The sequence below is a fragment of the Mesocricetus auratus genome, unplaced genomic scaffold (assembly GCF_017639785.1).
Source record: "Mesocricetus auratus isolate SY011 unplaced genomic scaffold, BCM_Maur_2.0 Super-Scaffold_100676, whole genome shotgun sequence".
Lineage (NCBI taxonomy): Eukaryota > Metazoa > Chordata > Mammalia > Rodentia > Cricetidae > Mesocricetus > Mesocricetus auratus.
In genome coordinates, this window is record NW_024429266.1 from 155,309,984 (window position 1) to 155,326,896 (window position 16,913).

Here is a 16,913-nt window from a genome sequence, read left to right on the forward strand (position 1 = left end):
TGCTACTCTCAATGAGATGAAATGTGACAGGCAACGATGAGAGAGACTAATACATAGAGGAAGCACTGCAAACTTGTCATGTGAGAACCAAATATGGATCCCAGATGCGTTCTATTTGGTTCTCTCATATTAAAAAAAAAAAAAAAGAACTTTGAACCAACATTTAAAAATTGGTGAATTCATGTCTTTAGAAATCCCAAGCTTTTATGGTTACTTGAACTTGAAAATAGCTAATGACCCTGGACCAACATTAGCACACGCCACGTGATCACAGCACATCAGAATCCTTTCATTTTGAATGAGGAAACCCCCTACCAGTTGACCCCCAGTCTCTACCACTCCATAACCTTTATACAATCTCAGACCATGAGCTCAGCATGACTATCATTTAAAAAAACAATTGTAGTAGAAGGCATTGGATATGTCAAGAAAGGTCAGCAAAGAACAGGGTTCTCATATACACTCTCAAAAGCTGTAACTTGATTCCTAACTAAAAAGAAATATTCACATGAGCCCACAAAACTAATTCTGGACATTTGTTCAAAGAAAATATCTGAACATGTTCACTAAAATGCACATACATACATACATACATACATACATACATACATAGAAGGATATTCATCAAAACCATGTACAAAATATGGAACAAGTGAAAATAATGTCTTCATGCTCAAAGCAAGAAAACATACAATAGAGTGACCAAGACAGATTGTGTAGTCATTGGGATGTTTAAGTAAATGTATGTGTTTAAAATTTTTTTCTTAAATCCACAGACACAGTAGTCCACGCTGTTAATCCCAGAATGAGGAGGCAGAGGTAGACAGACTCCTGAGTTTGAGCCCAGTATGATCTACATAGCAAGTTCTAAGGCAGCACAAATTCCTGGTTTGTTTTTGTTTTGTTGTTGTTGTTTGTTTTAAGGTCACACTATTTCTATTAGGCATAAAGTCCCACCAAATACTGTTATACAATTTCATGGATGGATAGATAAAATACTATGTTTAACATATATATGTCTCTGAGGTAGAATATTATGTCAGGTGCATACATTTTTCTTTCCACGTTAACATCTTTCTGTACTATACATATTGTTTAAATGTTAAAAAATGGATGAATGGATGGATGGATGGATGGATGGATGGATGGATGGATGGATGGATGTGTGGGAGAGTGGATGGTGGGTGTATGTGGCATTTGAATTTTTAAGATTAGAACCAAAACCTTGTAACAAAATACATATGCTTCAACACCAAAGAAAGTTATCTTTTAACGACTTGGGCTTTGAATACCTAACCAAGGCACACAGACCGAAGCAGGCTGATAGTTGGAGGAGGAAATGAACACACTCTATCAGATGTGAATTCCAAGGCCTTGCCAAGAATCCAGGTGGTAAGACACTGGCTCCATTTAAATCAGACCGAAGTGGTGCCTCCCATGGCCACGTCACATAAGCAACTGCTGCTTACATCTGGCCAGAATAAAGGCACGCTAAGACCTCCAACACAATTAATTCAATATTTTCTCTACAGTTCAAAATGCTACAACAACTGGCAGACAACCATCTTAAATCATCACAGAAAAGTCAGACATATGGCTAAGTATATTTAATATGCCTCAAAAATAAGAGATGGATTTCCTCGCCAACAAAATCTTAGGCAAGAATTTATGTAAAAATCATGTCTAGTTTTTAACCCTCTGAAAATTTCAGCTGAGATTTCCTCAGTACTTACACAGAGCAGAGATTACACAACACACAAAACAAGAGTGCTTCCTACAAGAAACACATATGCAGCAAAGAAGACAGTCAGGGAGATTTACAGTTACAAGGCACAGGCAGTACCAAGGAGGAAGGAAACCAACAGAATTAGTGACATAAATCATAAAGAGCAGGAACCTGTGACAAATAAACAGAACTGCTTGAAGATATGTCGTAGCTCATTCTGATTCTGGCTGTAAATTGGGGAGAGTACTTTTTTTTAATTCCTAGAACTATCTTCAATGAGGTCACTAAGCATATTGTACTGTGTCTAGCACCTGTCTAAAATAGGTTCTTTCACATAAGGACATGAGGGCTCCAGACATTTGTAATATGGAAGCCCAAGGGAGTCAGGTAGACATAAGCTTGAGTCTCGCAGTCTGAAGAGGCACTTCTCATGGATAGGAGGAGATAAGATCATGCACCCACACAAAGTCTAACCTGAGGCTCTGAAAAGTTCATAGGCTATCATTACTAATCTACCATTCCTAACTCAGATTCCCAGTCTACCTATGAAGTGATACCTCAAAGTGGGTTTTCTCCAGCCTCAGTGATAGTTTGGATACATTTCTTGTATATTGTAAGTTGTCTAGCAACTTTCTTGATCTCTATTTAGGAGGTGTCAGTACCACCCAATCCTTAATAGACGTGAAAAATAAAATGTTTCTACACACTGGCAAATTTCCCCAGAGAGGGGGTGGGGAGACAAAATTCTGCCCAATTAAGGACTACTGCCTTAGGAAAACTCAGTGTGCTGGGTTTCTATTTTCCAACTAAAAATAATTATAGATAATCATCATTACTTAGGAACCAAGGAAAGCACTGTCCTCACAGCCACCAAATTAATTTGCTTCTCTGTTGCGGTGATAAAACAGTGACCAAAAGCAACTGGGAAGGAAAGGGTTTGGCTTATAGGTTACACAGTCCATCGTCAAGACAAGCCAAGGCATAAGCCTGGAAGTAGGAACCGAAGGAGAAGCACAAGCTGGCTTGCTCGGCTACCTTTCCTGTACATCCAGGCCCACATGCCCAGGGATAACACTGCCCAGAATGGGCCGGGCCCTCCCCAGTCAATCATTAATCAAAATGCTCCACAGACAGGTCCACAAGCCAATCTGATGAAGACAATATCTCAGCTGACATTCCCTCTTCCTAGATAGGTCTAGATTTGTGCGAAGTTGACAAAAACTAACTGTGACAGGCACCCTATGACACAGGTATTATTCACTTTGTCAACTGAGAGCTGACATTCTACCAGTTAACCAGCTCATAGTCTCCCTGTTAGCAAAAGGAAGAGCTTGAACTTGAGTCCACACAGACTAACTTCAAACCTATATAAGTAATCATTAAACATCACTACCTCCCCCAGACATTTTTAGTGTGGGAGCCCAGACATGGTGCCAGAAAAATCAGAGCACCTTGGTGGTCACAATCCCAAGGATCACTGATGCTGGCACAGGCCTGCCTGGCAAACCAAGAAAGCAAGAACCTGCTATCTCTCCAAACGCTATCACAGCCTGCCTCAGAACAATCATTAGAACCGACTCCTCACCCACTGGCATAGGCGCAGACCTCCACCAAACACATGGGAAATCTACAGGCTTCCTATTTGAACGAATCCTGCAGAAAAGAGCATCTGAATCATACAGAAAGGTGAAGGCTTTCTCCACCACTACCACCCCCCAAAAAAAATCTTCCTTCTCCCTGAACACTTTCAAATGAGGAACAATAACAGAAGCCAACACTCTCTGAGCAATCACTGTGCAGGCCCAGAGCCATGTGGTTTACTCAGACTGCGTCTTATTCCTCTATCAGCCCTACAGAGTAAGTGTCGTTATCATCTCCATTTGCAGAGGCGCAATCATGGCTTAAAGAGGTGAAGGAAGCATCATGCACCCTAACACCCAGCTACTACATTAGCCAGACTAGGTCTAAAATCTTAATTACAACACATCAATTAATTGCTACTTGTGGATTAGTTTACAAGCAGCTTGACAATTCAGTTAACACTGCATTTGGCAATAATTTTGAAGCGTGGCCTATCATCAGTGTATAAGCAAGCACTTCTTTAATTGCTTCATCATGTCATTGGCCATAAAGAGAGCCGCACGCCTCGTCTCCCAACAAACTCAAAGGTTAGCCTTGCTGCAGATAACACAACGATGGCCCATTGCAGGCACACACAATCGACTCTACTACAGAAACAGTAAGCATGATACCGTGGCAATGAAAATGTAATTGTCTTACATAACTCATTCTCCCAACACTAGAGATAGCTACAGAAAAGGTATGTAGGCATGGCCAGCAGGAAGAACCTCACACCGACCACAGGAGGGATGTAAATGCTCCCAAACTTCTCTGATGCACTCAGCATGAATGTGCTGCCCTAAACCTGGGGTTCCTCTCTTGGCAACATGACTTTTTTAAACACCTGGTTAGCATCCTGCCTCTGTCTACTTGTGTTTCCTAGAACCACCTCCCAGAGAAGCAATTTACAGTCAACTAATCACCGGGGAGCCTGAGATGGGAGGATTGGCTTCAGTTTGAGGCAACTTTACTGGTCACATGGTAATGTTCAGGCAAATCTGAGCAACAGTAAAAGACTGTTCCAAAAAAATAAAAATTTAAAAAGCTGATCTCAGGTCACACACAACAGTGGAGAGCAGTCAGGGTGGAAAACAGGCTGAGGTCAATGCGTATGTCAATGACTTCCTCGGGGTGGCTCTGGTGGACTTGAGTCTCCAGATGGATCAACCACCTGGTGACCCTAAGTACTTCCACCACAAAAATCCAGCATTCAATTAGCCTTAAAATCAAGAATCTTCTCCTACGACTGAAAATGCAAGTTAAGTATAACTTTATATTTGATCCCAAGGAGATTCTAAAATATTCCATTCTCCTATGCTTGGCAGGAGACAAAGGACTAAATGTGTTTACTATAAAAACCCATAATAGCAAGTCTAATTGAAGTGGGCCAGCACTGCTGTCTTCAAAGCATTTCTGGACCACACATCTAACTCTATTCAGCTCCAGCCAGAGAGTGTGATCATTAAAAGTCACACAAAACTTAATACAGACCATCATCAATTATCTACATTTTCATAATTTGCAGAGACAACTGAACTCAAGAGATATGTTCTCATTCTAAACTTGACAATAAACACTCAACAAATATATGAACAAATACTACTGAACAAGTAACTACTACACAGCACCCTTGGCACCAGGGAAACAGCATCAGTGAAGAACCAAACAAACCCTACTCTCTTGGAACTTAAATTCTACAGGCAACTTACATAAGTGATCTGCATATCCCAAGGTAAAATAAAACACAGAAGAGAGACCATAGAATGACAAATGTCCATGGAGTTAGTTTTTAAACATGTGTCAGAGGAAAACTCACTGGGAAGGCGCTATCTGAGAAAGGCTTGAAGTTCATGAAGGAGCCAGTCTGTCAGATATGTAGGTGGTGACCAGCAGAAGCAATGTCAAGGGCCACGTTTTACGGGTCTTGAACTTTGCCTTTACCTCTGCGGTAGGGACTACAGGTGTGAGCATAAATAATGGACTGCTCTACTATTTAATCACAACTACAAAAATAGATGACGATTATTTAATCATAAGATATACTGTAAATACATTTTCTAATTGTATTGCATGCCTCCAGAAAAGGTGAGATTCAGAACACACTAGACATTTTCTAAGACACCCAGACTATAAAGCAGAAGTCAACAGACAGATACAACCTTGAAATCCTTGGCTTCAACTGGGGAACCAATGAAAGGAAACCACAAGAAACAATGCATGATGCAGGCACCTATGGAGTATAGCATGACAAAGCCCCAGGGCTCAAGAGAGACTTGGCAAGGTTATCTTGCATATGAGTGGGCTACAGACAGGCAACGATTCAGTAACCTACTTTTTAGGACATGAATGTCAGCCCTTACCAAATCTGACAGCCTTTATTCCCAGTGTATACAAAACCCAGCATATCCTGTTACACATATATACACACTCAAGGAAAGGACCACTAACATCACAGGGTGGTGTTGTGCATTAAATAACCACTGTTTATAGAGCAACATCCTTCATGTAAACCCCTGTGGTAAGGAGATGTCAGAATGTTTTCTCTTATAAACCACTTAATTCCCCTTGGTGGATATCATCAATTCTGCTATCCGAGACGAGTGGGACACTGAATACCAACAAATGCAGTGAGCCAACTGTATGCCATTGCCTCATAAGGTCAAGTTAATCTACTTTAAATGACACAGCCAATGCCAAAGGGTGGTCAGCAGGAACAACACACAGCTTGGGCTGCCTATCCTTGCCCTGCTTCTTCCCTATAAAAGCTATGAAGTATTCCTCAACATAAACTAAAAGTACGCCACAGAAAAGGGTCTTTTGGCACCAAAAACAAAAATAGACTGATTTTTTTAAGGTTTATGTTAAAAATATGTAAATAAACACAAAGAGTGAGAGAAAGGGCTGGAGCTGTTTTACGTAGGGAAGTGTCTATTTGCTGTTGGTGAAGATAAATAAATAGATACCATTCACAGAGACAAAGCTTCAGTAAAGCATCATTCCCAGACACTGGCTGAAAGCAGAGGCCAAATGACCCGAGCAGGAAACCCCTGCCGGCTGAGCATCTGACTTTTACATCTAAAGACTTGTTAGATTCCAGTTATTAGAGTCAACAGGCAGAAATACTGGAATATAACTCATTAGGCTTTGATGACTGTTACATCCCAGAATAAATTAATACACCTGGAGTCAGCCAACTGGAAGAACTGGTGGTAGGAAAGTGAACTCAGTAAGATTACAGATACCATCCCAGGCATCAGCCTGGGAATCCAGCATGGGACTGATCAAGACCCCCTGAATGTGAGTGTCAGTGAGGAGGCCTAGGTAATCTATTGAGCCTTGGGCAGCAGATCAGTACCCATCCCGAGTATACACAAAGACTTTGGACTCCCATCCAACAATATGAGATGCACTCTCACCCTGAACTCTTGGGGAAGGGTCTAGGCCCTGCCCTGTATGAAATAACAGACTATGGACACCCCCATGGAGGGCCTCACCTCCCTGGGGAAATGAGGGGATAATGGGGGGGAGGGGGAGGGCACGGGAGGAGGGGAGGGAAAGGGAGAGGGACCTGGAACTGACTTGTGAAGCAACCTTGTTTCTTATCTAAATTTAAACTGAAAAATAAATTTTTTAAAAAAAGATCCCATTGGTTTAAAAAAAAAAAGATTACAGATACCACAGCTGGCCTAGTTGCACACTTATCTGAGACCATCATGGTGGCTCACACCTCTAATTCTAGCACTCAGGAGGCTGAGGCAGGCAAACCTCCATGAGTTCAAGGGCAGCCTGGTCCACAGAGTTCCAGGACAACCAGTGCCACACAGTGAGACGCTGTCTCAGAAAACAAGTCTCCTCGGTAAGAAGAACCCATGGAAAATGTCTTCCTGGGTAGAATACATTTTAGTGAGTACCTATTTAGTGAATGTCGGGTAACGTTGTAGACACTGGGATTACGGGAATTGAGGTGAGCTTCTTGTTTTCCCAGGAGAGGAGAGGGACATAAAAAGAACCAGAACGTGTAAAACTGTGCCAAGTCAGCAGGGAAAGGGACACACTCCACTCAGGGCTACCGCCCATGCTTACAGTGGTGTCTAACAGCTCAGACTGGACTAGGAAAACCAATGCATGCACATCTTCCCAGTTCCAATTCTGCTACAAGCCACCACCTCCCCACTAGCACCAAGATCTGAGGAATGGGCCTGCAAGACAGCTCAGCAGGGAGAGGAGCTTGCTGCTAAGCCCAATCATAGCTTAAGCTTGATCTCCAGGGCTCACACAGTGGAAGAAGAAAACTCCCTCCCTCAAGTTGTCCTTAACGTCCACAAGTACACCATGGCACACTTGTGCATGCATTACACACACACACACACACACACACAAATGCATATATAACATAAGCAAATAATAAATAAATATAATAAAAATTTTTTTAATCTTGAGAACACCAAGAGGAGGGCATAAGGAATGAACACAAGTCAGTGTTTGTCTCTTTGAAGTCAGTAACAATAAAAACCAAGGGGCAGAGAGATGCCAGGGCAGCTCTTGCAGAATTTGGTTCCCAGCACCTATTTCAATCAGGTGGATTATAACTCCAATGGGATCCAACACCTCTAGCCTCTGTAGACACATGCAATCACATGTACATGCCCACACATGGATACACATTCGTAATTTAAAATTTAAAAAGGAGTCAAAAGGCAAGCACAGTGGTGCAGACATGTAATCCCAGCATGCAGGAAGGTGAGGCCCTCGACTACATAGGGAGCTTAAAGGCAACAGAGCAACATAGTGAGATGTAATCTGAAAAAAGCAAAGAGAAGACAGGTGATATGGTTCAGTGGGTAAAAAGATTCACTGTACAAGGTGAAACCCTGAGTTCAATTCCAGAAAAAATCATAAAGGTGAAGAGTGGACCAGATACACAGAGTTATCCTCTGACCATATGTAGCATATGTAGGCTGTGGCATACACATGTTCTCACATACATATTATACACACATGCACACATGCGCGCGCACACACACACACACACACAAAATAAATAAGATAAAAATTTAAAAAGCAAAGAGAAAAAGGAATTTTAAAAAGGAGTTGACTTGGAAACAATCTGGGAGAAAGGAAACCAATCAGACATTTACAGAAAAGGAAGAAATCAAGAAAGAGACAGCAGTGAGTTCTGAAATGAAGGGAAAGTGGTCACAGATTTATTTTAAGAGCTGTTGCCATATATTCCAATTCACCAACACAAGCACACAACATCAAAACAAACACAAAGGAATGAAACCAGCACCAGAACTATATTCAACTCTATGGAGCCACAACCCCCTTCCTGTGGTGAGAAAGGTTTGGTGCCAATGTTCGAATTTTAAATTGTGTCTTATTTATTGTCTCTTACTTGCCTTAAGAAGAGAGTGAAAGGGCAATTTCAGTTCTGGAGTGATTTGCAAAACCACAAATTCATCCACAAAAATATGAAAAACCATGACCTATAATATACTCATTTCAGAAACTGCAATCTGACCATTTTAAACCTCAAGTCTCAGTTATTCGTTATTCATGGCCCAGAACTTCACAAGAGCAGTGGCTCTGAATCGAGGCAGTGGATCTCAAGGGAGGCAGTGGATCTCAGGGGAGACAGTGGATCTCTGGGGAGACAGTAGATCTCAAAGGAAGCAGTGGATTTCAAAGGAGACAGTGGATCTCAAGAGAGACAGTGGATCTCAGGGAAGGCAGTGGATCTCAGGGGAGACAGTGGATCTCAGGGGAGACAGTGGATCTCAGGGGAGGCAGTGGATCTCAGAGGAGGCAATGGATCTCTGGGGAGACAGTGGATCTCAGGGGAGACAGTAGATCTCAAGGGAGACAGTGGATCTCAAGAGAGACAGTGGATCTCAGGGAAGGCAGTGGATCTCAGGGGAGACAGTGGATCTCAGGGGAGGCAGTGGATCTCAGAGGAGGCAATGGATCTCTGGGGAGACAGTGGATCTCAGGGGAGACAGTGGATCTCAGGGGAGGCAGTGGATCTCAGAGGAGGCAATGGATCTCTGGGGAGACAGTGGATCTCAGGGGAGACAGTAGATCTCAAGGGAGACAGTGGATCTCAAAGGAGACAGCAGCTCCAAAGGGAAGCATACCCACTTACACCTGACACTGAGAAATTTAGGCCCACAGAGGGTGACTTTGCAAGATCTGTCACACTTTGTTCCAGAACAAAAAGTCACCTGCCTGTCTTCTCCATTTCAGGCTCTACCCTTAGCCAATATTTCACAAAACTGCCCCAAGGACCCCGTGCCCAAAGTTTCTGAGTCAGAAGCACCCTGGAAGGCAGAGTCTACATTCCTGATCAGGACCCTGGTGAGCTTAGACGTATGGGTTGGGTAACTTCAAATCTAGACCCCCTGTCCCCAGGATTGGGAGCTGAGGTTCTGGGGAAGCACTGGGCTATGCTCCCTGCCCACCTCTGCTATGTCAGTAGGACTCTTAGAAAAGTTACCTCTGTAAACCCATATTTCCAAAACCTGAAGCAAGATCAGAGGCTTGAAGAAGAAAATGCCCACAAGGTGCTAGACTAGCCAACCTGACATACTCTTCCTGTCTTCTTGGTTTACTCTGGTACTAAGGTGTGAACCCAGGACTCACACGCACTAAACACACACTGGCCTGGCAAATTCCAATGTGATAAAAAAACTAGCTCCCTCCTATGCAACATTTCTGTAATTGCTTTCTTTCCCTAAAACACTAAAATGATGTAAAATTAGACATGGGCAAGACTAAAGACTGGCAAAGATAGCAAATAACCAAAATAGTCATAGAAGCTTGATTTGTAACACTCAAACGTGAACCTAGAAGCAAAAGCAAGAACAAATGAGCAAAATACACACTAGAGAATACTATGCAGCAATGAAAAGGAGCCACAGAAGGAAGAACACAACAGGAAATCTCCAGAACCTCCAGGATGGAAAAGGGCGCACAGTAGTGTGTACTGTAATATTTCACTTTTATGAAGTGGATAATCTGAATACAAATCTATACTAAGAATACAAATCTACAATAAGAGGAACCAAGACCCTTTGTTGAGAATGGATGAACTGGAAAGAAATGTAACGGAAATGCTCTGCATCTTCCGAGTGATGGGAATGTGACAGGGGACATGTGCCAAAATTCATCAAAGGAGACACTTGGATCTAACCTAAACTTATACAACATATATCCAAGTATCAAAACATTGTAGTACACTAGACAGGGCAGCACATACCAGGGTCTGACAGGAGGACCATAGTTTCAAGGACATCCTGGACTACCCTTCCTCAAAAAAATAAAATAAGTTGGGCAGTTGTGGGCTACACCTTTAATCCCAACACTTGGTACACAGAGGCAGGTGGATTTCTGTGACTTCAAGGCCAGTCTGGTCTACAAAAGCTACACAGAGAACCCTGTCTTGGGGGGGGGGATGTGTATAGATGTTTGCATATGTCAGTTTAAAATTTTATTTAGTTTTTTTTCTAGATTTGATTCTGCTACAAGTGAGTAACATCCACACAGATCTAACTAACATACCCACATTTATAATATGTTTAGGCATTTTATGACCAACAACTGCCCTCTACACTCAAAGTGAAGAAACCCAAGCCTAGTGGGTTCATTTAGTCTGGTGCACAATCCACCCCTAGTCCATATATTACCATTGGCTATGGACTGCTTTGGTTCACAAGTTTCTCCAGAGAACTGTCATGCAACAGAAAGAGTACAACCTTCTCATACAAGACTGTGACAAAACAAGTACCCAGAGTGACTGTGTCCCTGTGAAGGGCTAACTGGAAATGGAAACACCATAAAAATATCATATCTTCCCATATACCAACTTAATCTGAGACAATTCGATAAAGACACAGTAGCAAAGAAAGTCAGATATGTCCTATAATGTAAATCACTTTTGAAACATGAAAGACTGTAAAAATGTTTCTTAGGGCCTTCTTCACTGTAATGTCAACACTGGACAAGTAACTGTGCCCATATAATTATCACATGCAACAATATTCATAATGTAGTGGATTCCAAGCCACTCCTAGCCCATTACAAGTATGTTCAGAAGCATAAACACTCTTTCTCCCTCGTGAACATTTCTGTTGGCAAAAGATAGTCCTAAGGGAAGGAACTGGCACTTGGAGGCACTACAGTAACTGTCAAATCCACAGGCATCGTTCCCCAGCTACACCGATGGAGAGAGAGAGAGAGAGACAGAGAGAGAGACAGAGACAGAGAGAGACAGAGACAGAGACAGAGACAGAGAGAGACAGAGAGACAGAGAGAGAGATGATACAGAATCTTTGCTAAACAGTAACAGGACTCAGCTTTGGGCAGCTGCTTGCCCCCAAGTCTCAGTACCCATTAATCGCCCCCCAGACACCCTCCTGGATGAGAAATCTTTCTGCAAAGTGGCCCTGAACTCAAATCTAAAGCGCTGCTCCCAATAAATGTCTGATATAGTATTTTCTCAACCGCTCTACCGAGTCATAATCACCAGGGTAATTGGCATTAAATTCCTAACTAGGGTAACTAGGGTACATAAATGACTGCTCAAATTCACCACTATTAACAACAATGATAGCTCACTTTTACTGAGCACTCATTGTGACCCAGCAGTATTCTGCACACTTTCTGGGACGATTTTTATGAGAAATTCATAAGGACATATTCATCAGGCAGGGCCAAGAAGCAAGATTTAAAAAAAATTCCACTGTCAGGTGTCAGCCTGGCCCCCAACACCACTGGAAGGCCTGGCTACCAGGCTAACCACACACACACATACTGCGCCCCTCCTCAGGTCGTCTGAAAGAGGACTGCTGCTGAGAGGAACAGCTCAGCCCAGCCTTCCCTTTGACACATTTCCTTCAGCTGCTGCTATCCTGACAGGAACATATGGCAACTTTTCACCACATTCAACTCTGCCACCTCCTCTGGTGCCTTCATCTGGGAGAAGCTGCGTCACAGCACTTGGGTGCAGGAGGGATCCCTTTAAGCGCGTCATTCTCAGACGGCCAGAGAGAGGCTCAGACCAAACTGAGTGACCAACCTACCAAGGCCAGGGGCCATCAAAGGCATCTTTAAGGAAGCCGTTCCCACCCTACAGACTTCTCCGGGAGGAATTCGCTTCCCCCTACCCCAGAACTCAATCCCTAGAGGTCACCCACTCCTCCTCCTTGTTTGAGGTTTAACAGAACTTTTAGTGACCTTGGGCAAGTCACTTACTTAAGGTCAGTCCCGGCTTACTTATTATAGTACAGGACTTAACAAAGCAAGTAGATGGTGTAGCACTGTTGTGAATCAGAATGAGACGATGCAATTAACTCAGCGGAGGGGCTCTCACAAGGAACGCTAACAATGAATTGTAACTACCAACAATCATCTTCAATAAGGACGACGGTGCAGGAGTGGGCGACTGGGTAACTTGGACTAGATTCGCGCCAACTGCGAAACACCCCTTCCCCCACTGAACGTCTCCACCAGGAGGAGACACAGACGTCACCTCGCCGTGGGGTGAATGCAGCCGCCTCAGGCGGCCGGCTTAGGAATCTCCGGGGGTCATAACCCAGCCCACCTAGAGGGGTTTCAGGGTAAAGGCAATTTTGTGATGGAAGAGGTCCAATCAGCCACAGATAGACCCGCCCCTTCCACGACCCACTCTCCAGTTCTGGAAGCATAAGCAGTGCCAAGAGAACGCCACCAGCTCCGTGAGCTTAACCACCTCATAATGGACAGGGAGAGGCGTCCACCTTTGCCCTGCCTCAGTCTCCAAGCAGCCTCAAGGTGCAAAGGAGGCTGCGCAGCACTAACTAGGCGGCTGCGATGAGAAGTTGGCAAACCCGGCCTTTCTAGCGCTTTCCAGCGCAACCCCAGCCCCTGCCGGCCACGCAGGTGGGCGCAACCCACAACCTCACAACTTTGCGTGCCTCTGGCCCGGGCCTGAACTTCGGCTCTCCGCAGGGCTCTCCGCACTCAGAGCACGGCGCCCCTCTTTTTCTGGGTGCGTCCCCCCTTCAAAGGCACGCCCCATCTTACCTTGTCTGACGGCCCTGAAGGTGACGGACTCCTTGCAACTATCGATGACTCCCAGAACGTCATAGCGGGGCAAGCCGGACACCCGGACCCCCTGCACCTCCAACAGCAGCTCACCTTCGGCCAGCTTCGGGCCCTCGCCGCAGCCGGGAAGCCCCGCCACCTCAACTGCCGCCACCGACCCCACGTACAGAAACTCCCCGTGCTCCGCGCCCCCCAGCACCGTCATTCCTAGCTCGCCCTGGGGTCCCCGCTTCACGGTGCACTCGTGAACGCGGCCAGTCCAGTGGTTCTTCTTCTGGATCACTTTCGACATGATGAGTCTACAGCCTCTCCTCGAAAGAAAAAACTAAAATAAGCTGCTAAACCGAGACAGGTGCCCCCACAGCACGAGCCCCCAGAGCGGCGGGCTCACGGGACAAGCATCTCTCCGAGCGCGGGAGCGAGCCACTGGATCCTCCTCGCCCGACTCACTCGCGCTCTCAAGCCATCATAAAACAAACTTTCCGGGCTCCGTCGAGAGCCCTGCACGGGCGCCCGCGAGCTTTGTTTGCATTCCGGTGCCTCCGGGTCCGCGTTCCGGCGCCGATCGCGCTCCCGGGACCAGAGTCCACTTCGGCGCCGCCCGGGCCCGCTCTCCGCTCGGCGGCTTTCTCCACACGCGCTGCGCCTGCTCCGCGCCGACCGGCCGCTCCTCAGCGCGAGGGAAGCCCTTTCCAAGCTAGTTGCCGGGAGCCCTGGAGACGCGGCGGCGCGGGGCGGGGGTGAGGGGACGGGAGGGAAGTGGCCGCGGCCCCTTTAAGCAGATACAAAGGCTCGGCTTGTTTTGTTACAGTTCATTCTACTCCGCTCCGCGGAGCCCGGCGGCCGGCTGGAGAGGAGTCGCGCGCGCATGCGCTCGGTGGCCGCCCGCGGGCAGGCCCGCCCCATTCCTCCTCCTGGAAGGGAGAGATTCCAACGCGCCTCCCGCAGGGTCCTAAGGCCGACGGTCCATTGACTCCAACTCGCTCCTCTCCCTACACCCCTAGAGTTCCTCCTCTTTCAGTGGCGTCCGCCAAGGCAGACCCTTTTGGGGAACACGTGTGCGTGCCCCACTCCAGCTGTCTAACTTTTGGAACACAGAGAACCCGCCTTTGGAGTTTGCAAATCGTTTCAAACAGGTGGGGGCTGGGAGACCAATTTAGTGCCGGGATCACTCTCTTGCCTGCCAGCCGAGTTCCCTCGTCGCCCTTGGCCGGCCAGTGCCTGACCAGAGCATCGCTCACGCGGTCCCGCTGCCTCCCGCCACATTCCCGTGCCTGCTCCCTGCCCAGGGGTTCAAGTCCACACGCCTGGCTTTTATCTCTATGACCCTAACGACCCAAACCAGCAAGTCCCACACACCCTCTCTGCTTCCCTGTCTGTGTCCATCAAACCTGCTTCACGCGTGTCGTCGTCGTCCCCCCCTTAAACTTTAGGACCAACTTTTTAGGATGAGGAGAAAACTGCCGGCAAGCCAGAAAAGCCAAAGGCTAGCTTGGCCTTCAACCTAAGAGACCTGGTAGCTTCTCATTGTTCTTCCAGCAAAGAGGCAGCAGCCAGCCCTCTTTGGTTTCTGGAGGAGCCAAGAAACCTAAGGACTGCTTTTGGGAGTAAAGATCACCGCAGGGTCCTGCACATGCAGATTGGGTCCACCTCGGAATTTGGCACCCTGAGGCTCTGGCTAGGTTGGGACAGAAAGAACAGCCAAGAGGCAAGGCCCTAACAGTTTCTTTTAGCTTTTAGTGATTTCCCACAAGTTCCTCTTTGGTCACAGAGTTGAGAATCTACTAGATAAAGGGAGGTGAATTACAGCCACTAAGAGGTGAAGATGCCACAGAGATGGGTTGAGAGAAATATGAAGTTCAGATTCCTCAGGCATCTTCGGTATGACATTCAGTAAACTGACTTCTCAGAGCTTCCACTTGTCAATGCTGAAGGAATACAGCAACCCCCCACAGATGTTAGGAATAACTCGTGAGCACTGGAAACTTACAATGTTAATAATTATATGGTGGCATATAAAACTTTCAGTCTGAGAATAGGGGTTGGGGCATCGGAGTCCTTAGTACTTGGGATTGGAGAGTGGAGATAATCCATCTCTCTAGAACTTTCAAAATATAAGCATATATTTCACCTCTTAAAGCCTTGTTTCTAGAGTGCTATTCTAGCTTAATAGAAATAAAAGTCTGGTGTTTTCACATCTATAATCCCAGCACTTGGAAGCTGACCCATGGGGATCAAGAATTCAAAGCAAGCCTTAGGACAGCAAGTCTAGGACAGCCTGAACTCCACAAGACCCAGTCTTAAAAAAAAGGGGGGGGGGGTTAAGGATGTTAATAGTCTCACCTCTAATTATCTGGAAAGGTGAGAGGAATTCATATCCAGCCTCTGGGGGGTTTGTGGTGTGTGGGGGTTGTGGTGTGTGTGTGTGTGTGTGTGTGTGTGTGTGTGTTGTTCTTGTTATTGTTTGGTTAGTTTTGGTTTTGTTTGTTTTGTTTGGGTTTTTCAAATCAGGGTTTCTCTATATAACAGTCCTGGCTATCCTGAAAATGCTTTGTAGACCAGGCTGGCCTCGAACTCAGTGAGATTCTCCTGTCTCTGCCTCCCAAGTACTGGGATTAAAGATATGTGCCACCACCACTGGCGTTTTGTTGTTGTATTGTTGTTTTAAGAGGTGATGGTGGTGTTTGGGGGCTTGTTTTTTTGTTGTTTGGCATTTTTGTTGTTATTGTTTTAACTCTTTCAACAGTGACAATATCAAATGAGCAGTCCCTTCCAACTTAAATCCCAAGCCCTAATACAGATATATAGCTATCAGAACTTCTAGGGTGTTCTAGTTTGCTTTTTGTTGCTATGCTAAAACACTGATCAAAACCAACGTGGTTGGAAAGAGTTTGTTTAAACTTAAGGCTTACAGCCCATCTTCAAGGGAAGCCAGGCAGAAACTGCAGCACAGACCATGGAGGAATGCTGCTCACTGGCTTCCTCCCCTGCATTGCTCAGCTGCCTTTCTCATACAGCCCAGGCCCACCTGCCCTAGGATGGCACCCCCTAAGGTGACCTGGTTCCCTCCTACATCAATTAGCAATCAGGAAAATGCCCCCACAGACATGGCCATGGGCCAATTCCTCTATCGAAATTCCCTTTTCCCGGGGATGCCTAAGTTTTTCTCAATTTGCCAAAAACTAACACAATCCAACCCTCCCTTTATCAACCTGTCACACACATTACTTACTGTTAAATCATAATCTTTCCTTTCTCCGTCCCTAAGATTTCATGATACTAATACCTGTCACACACATTACTTACTGTTAAATCATAATCTTTCCTTTCTCTGTCCCTAAGATTTCATGATACTAATACCTGTCACACACATTACTTACTGTTAAATCATAATCTTTCCTTTCTCTGTCCCTAAGATTTCATGATACTAATATCACAATATAAAATACTGTTTAACCATAAAAGTCCCACATCTTTGAATTCTTTT

The 16,913-nt window shown here is 45.3% G+C and overlaps 1 protein-coding gene across 18 annotated transcripts in view; it reads right to left on the reverse strand.

Annotated features, from left to right (window-relative positions):
* The window catches only part of Magi1 (membrane associated guanylate kinase, WW and PDZ domain containing 1), a 612,472-nt gene extending 598,191 nt beyond the window's left edge, over positions 1–14,281 (reverse strand). For 13 of the 18 annotated variants that reach the window (XM_040737556.1, XM_040737555.1, XM_040737552.1 and 10 more), the window contains exon 1: positions 13,406–14,279. In XM_040737556.1, the coding sequence (XP_040593490.1) occupies positions 13,406–13,718 (313 nt within the window). In that variant the 5' untranslated portion in view covers positions 13,719–14,279. Of the gene's footprint in view, positions 1–13,405 lie in introns of all 18 variants that reach the window. The other 5 variants (XM_040737566.1, XM_040737561.1, XM_040737562.1 and 2 more) reach the window with 2 other exon arrangements.
* Positions 14,282–16,913: the final 2,632 nt, after the last annotated feature.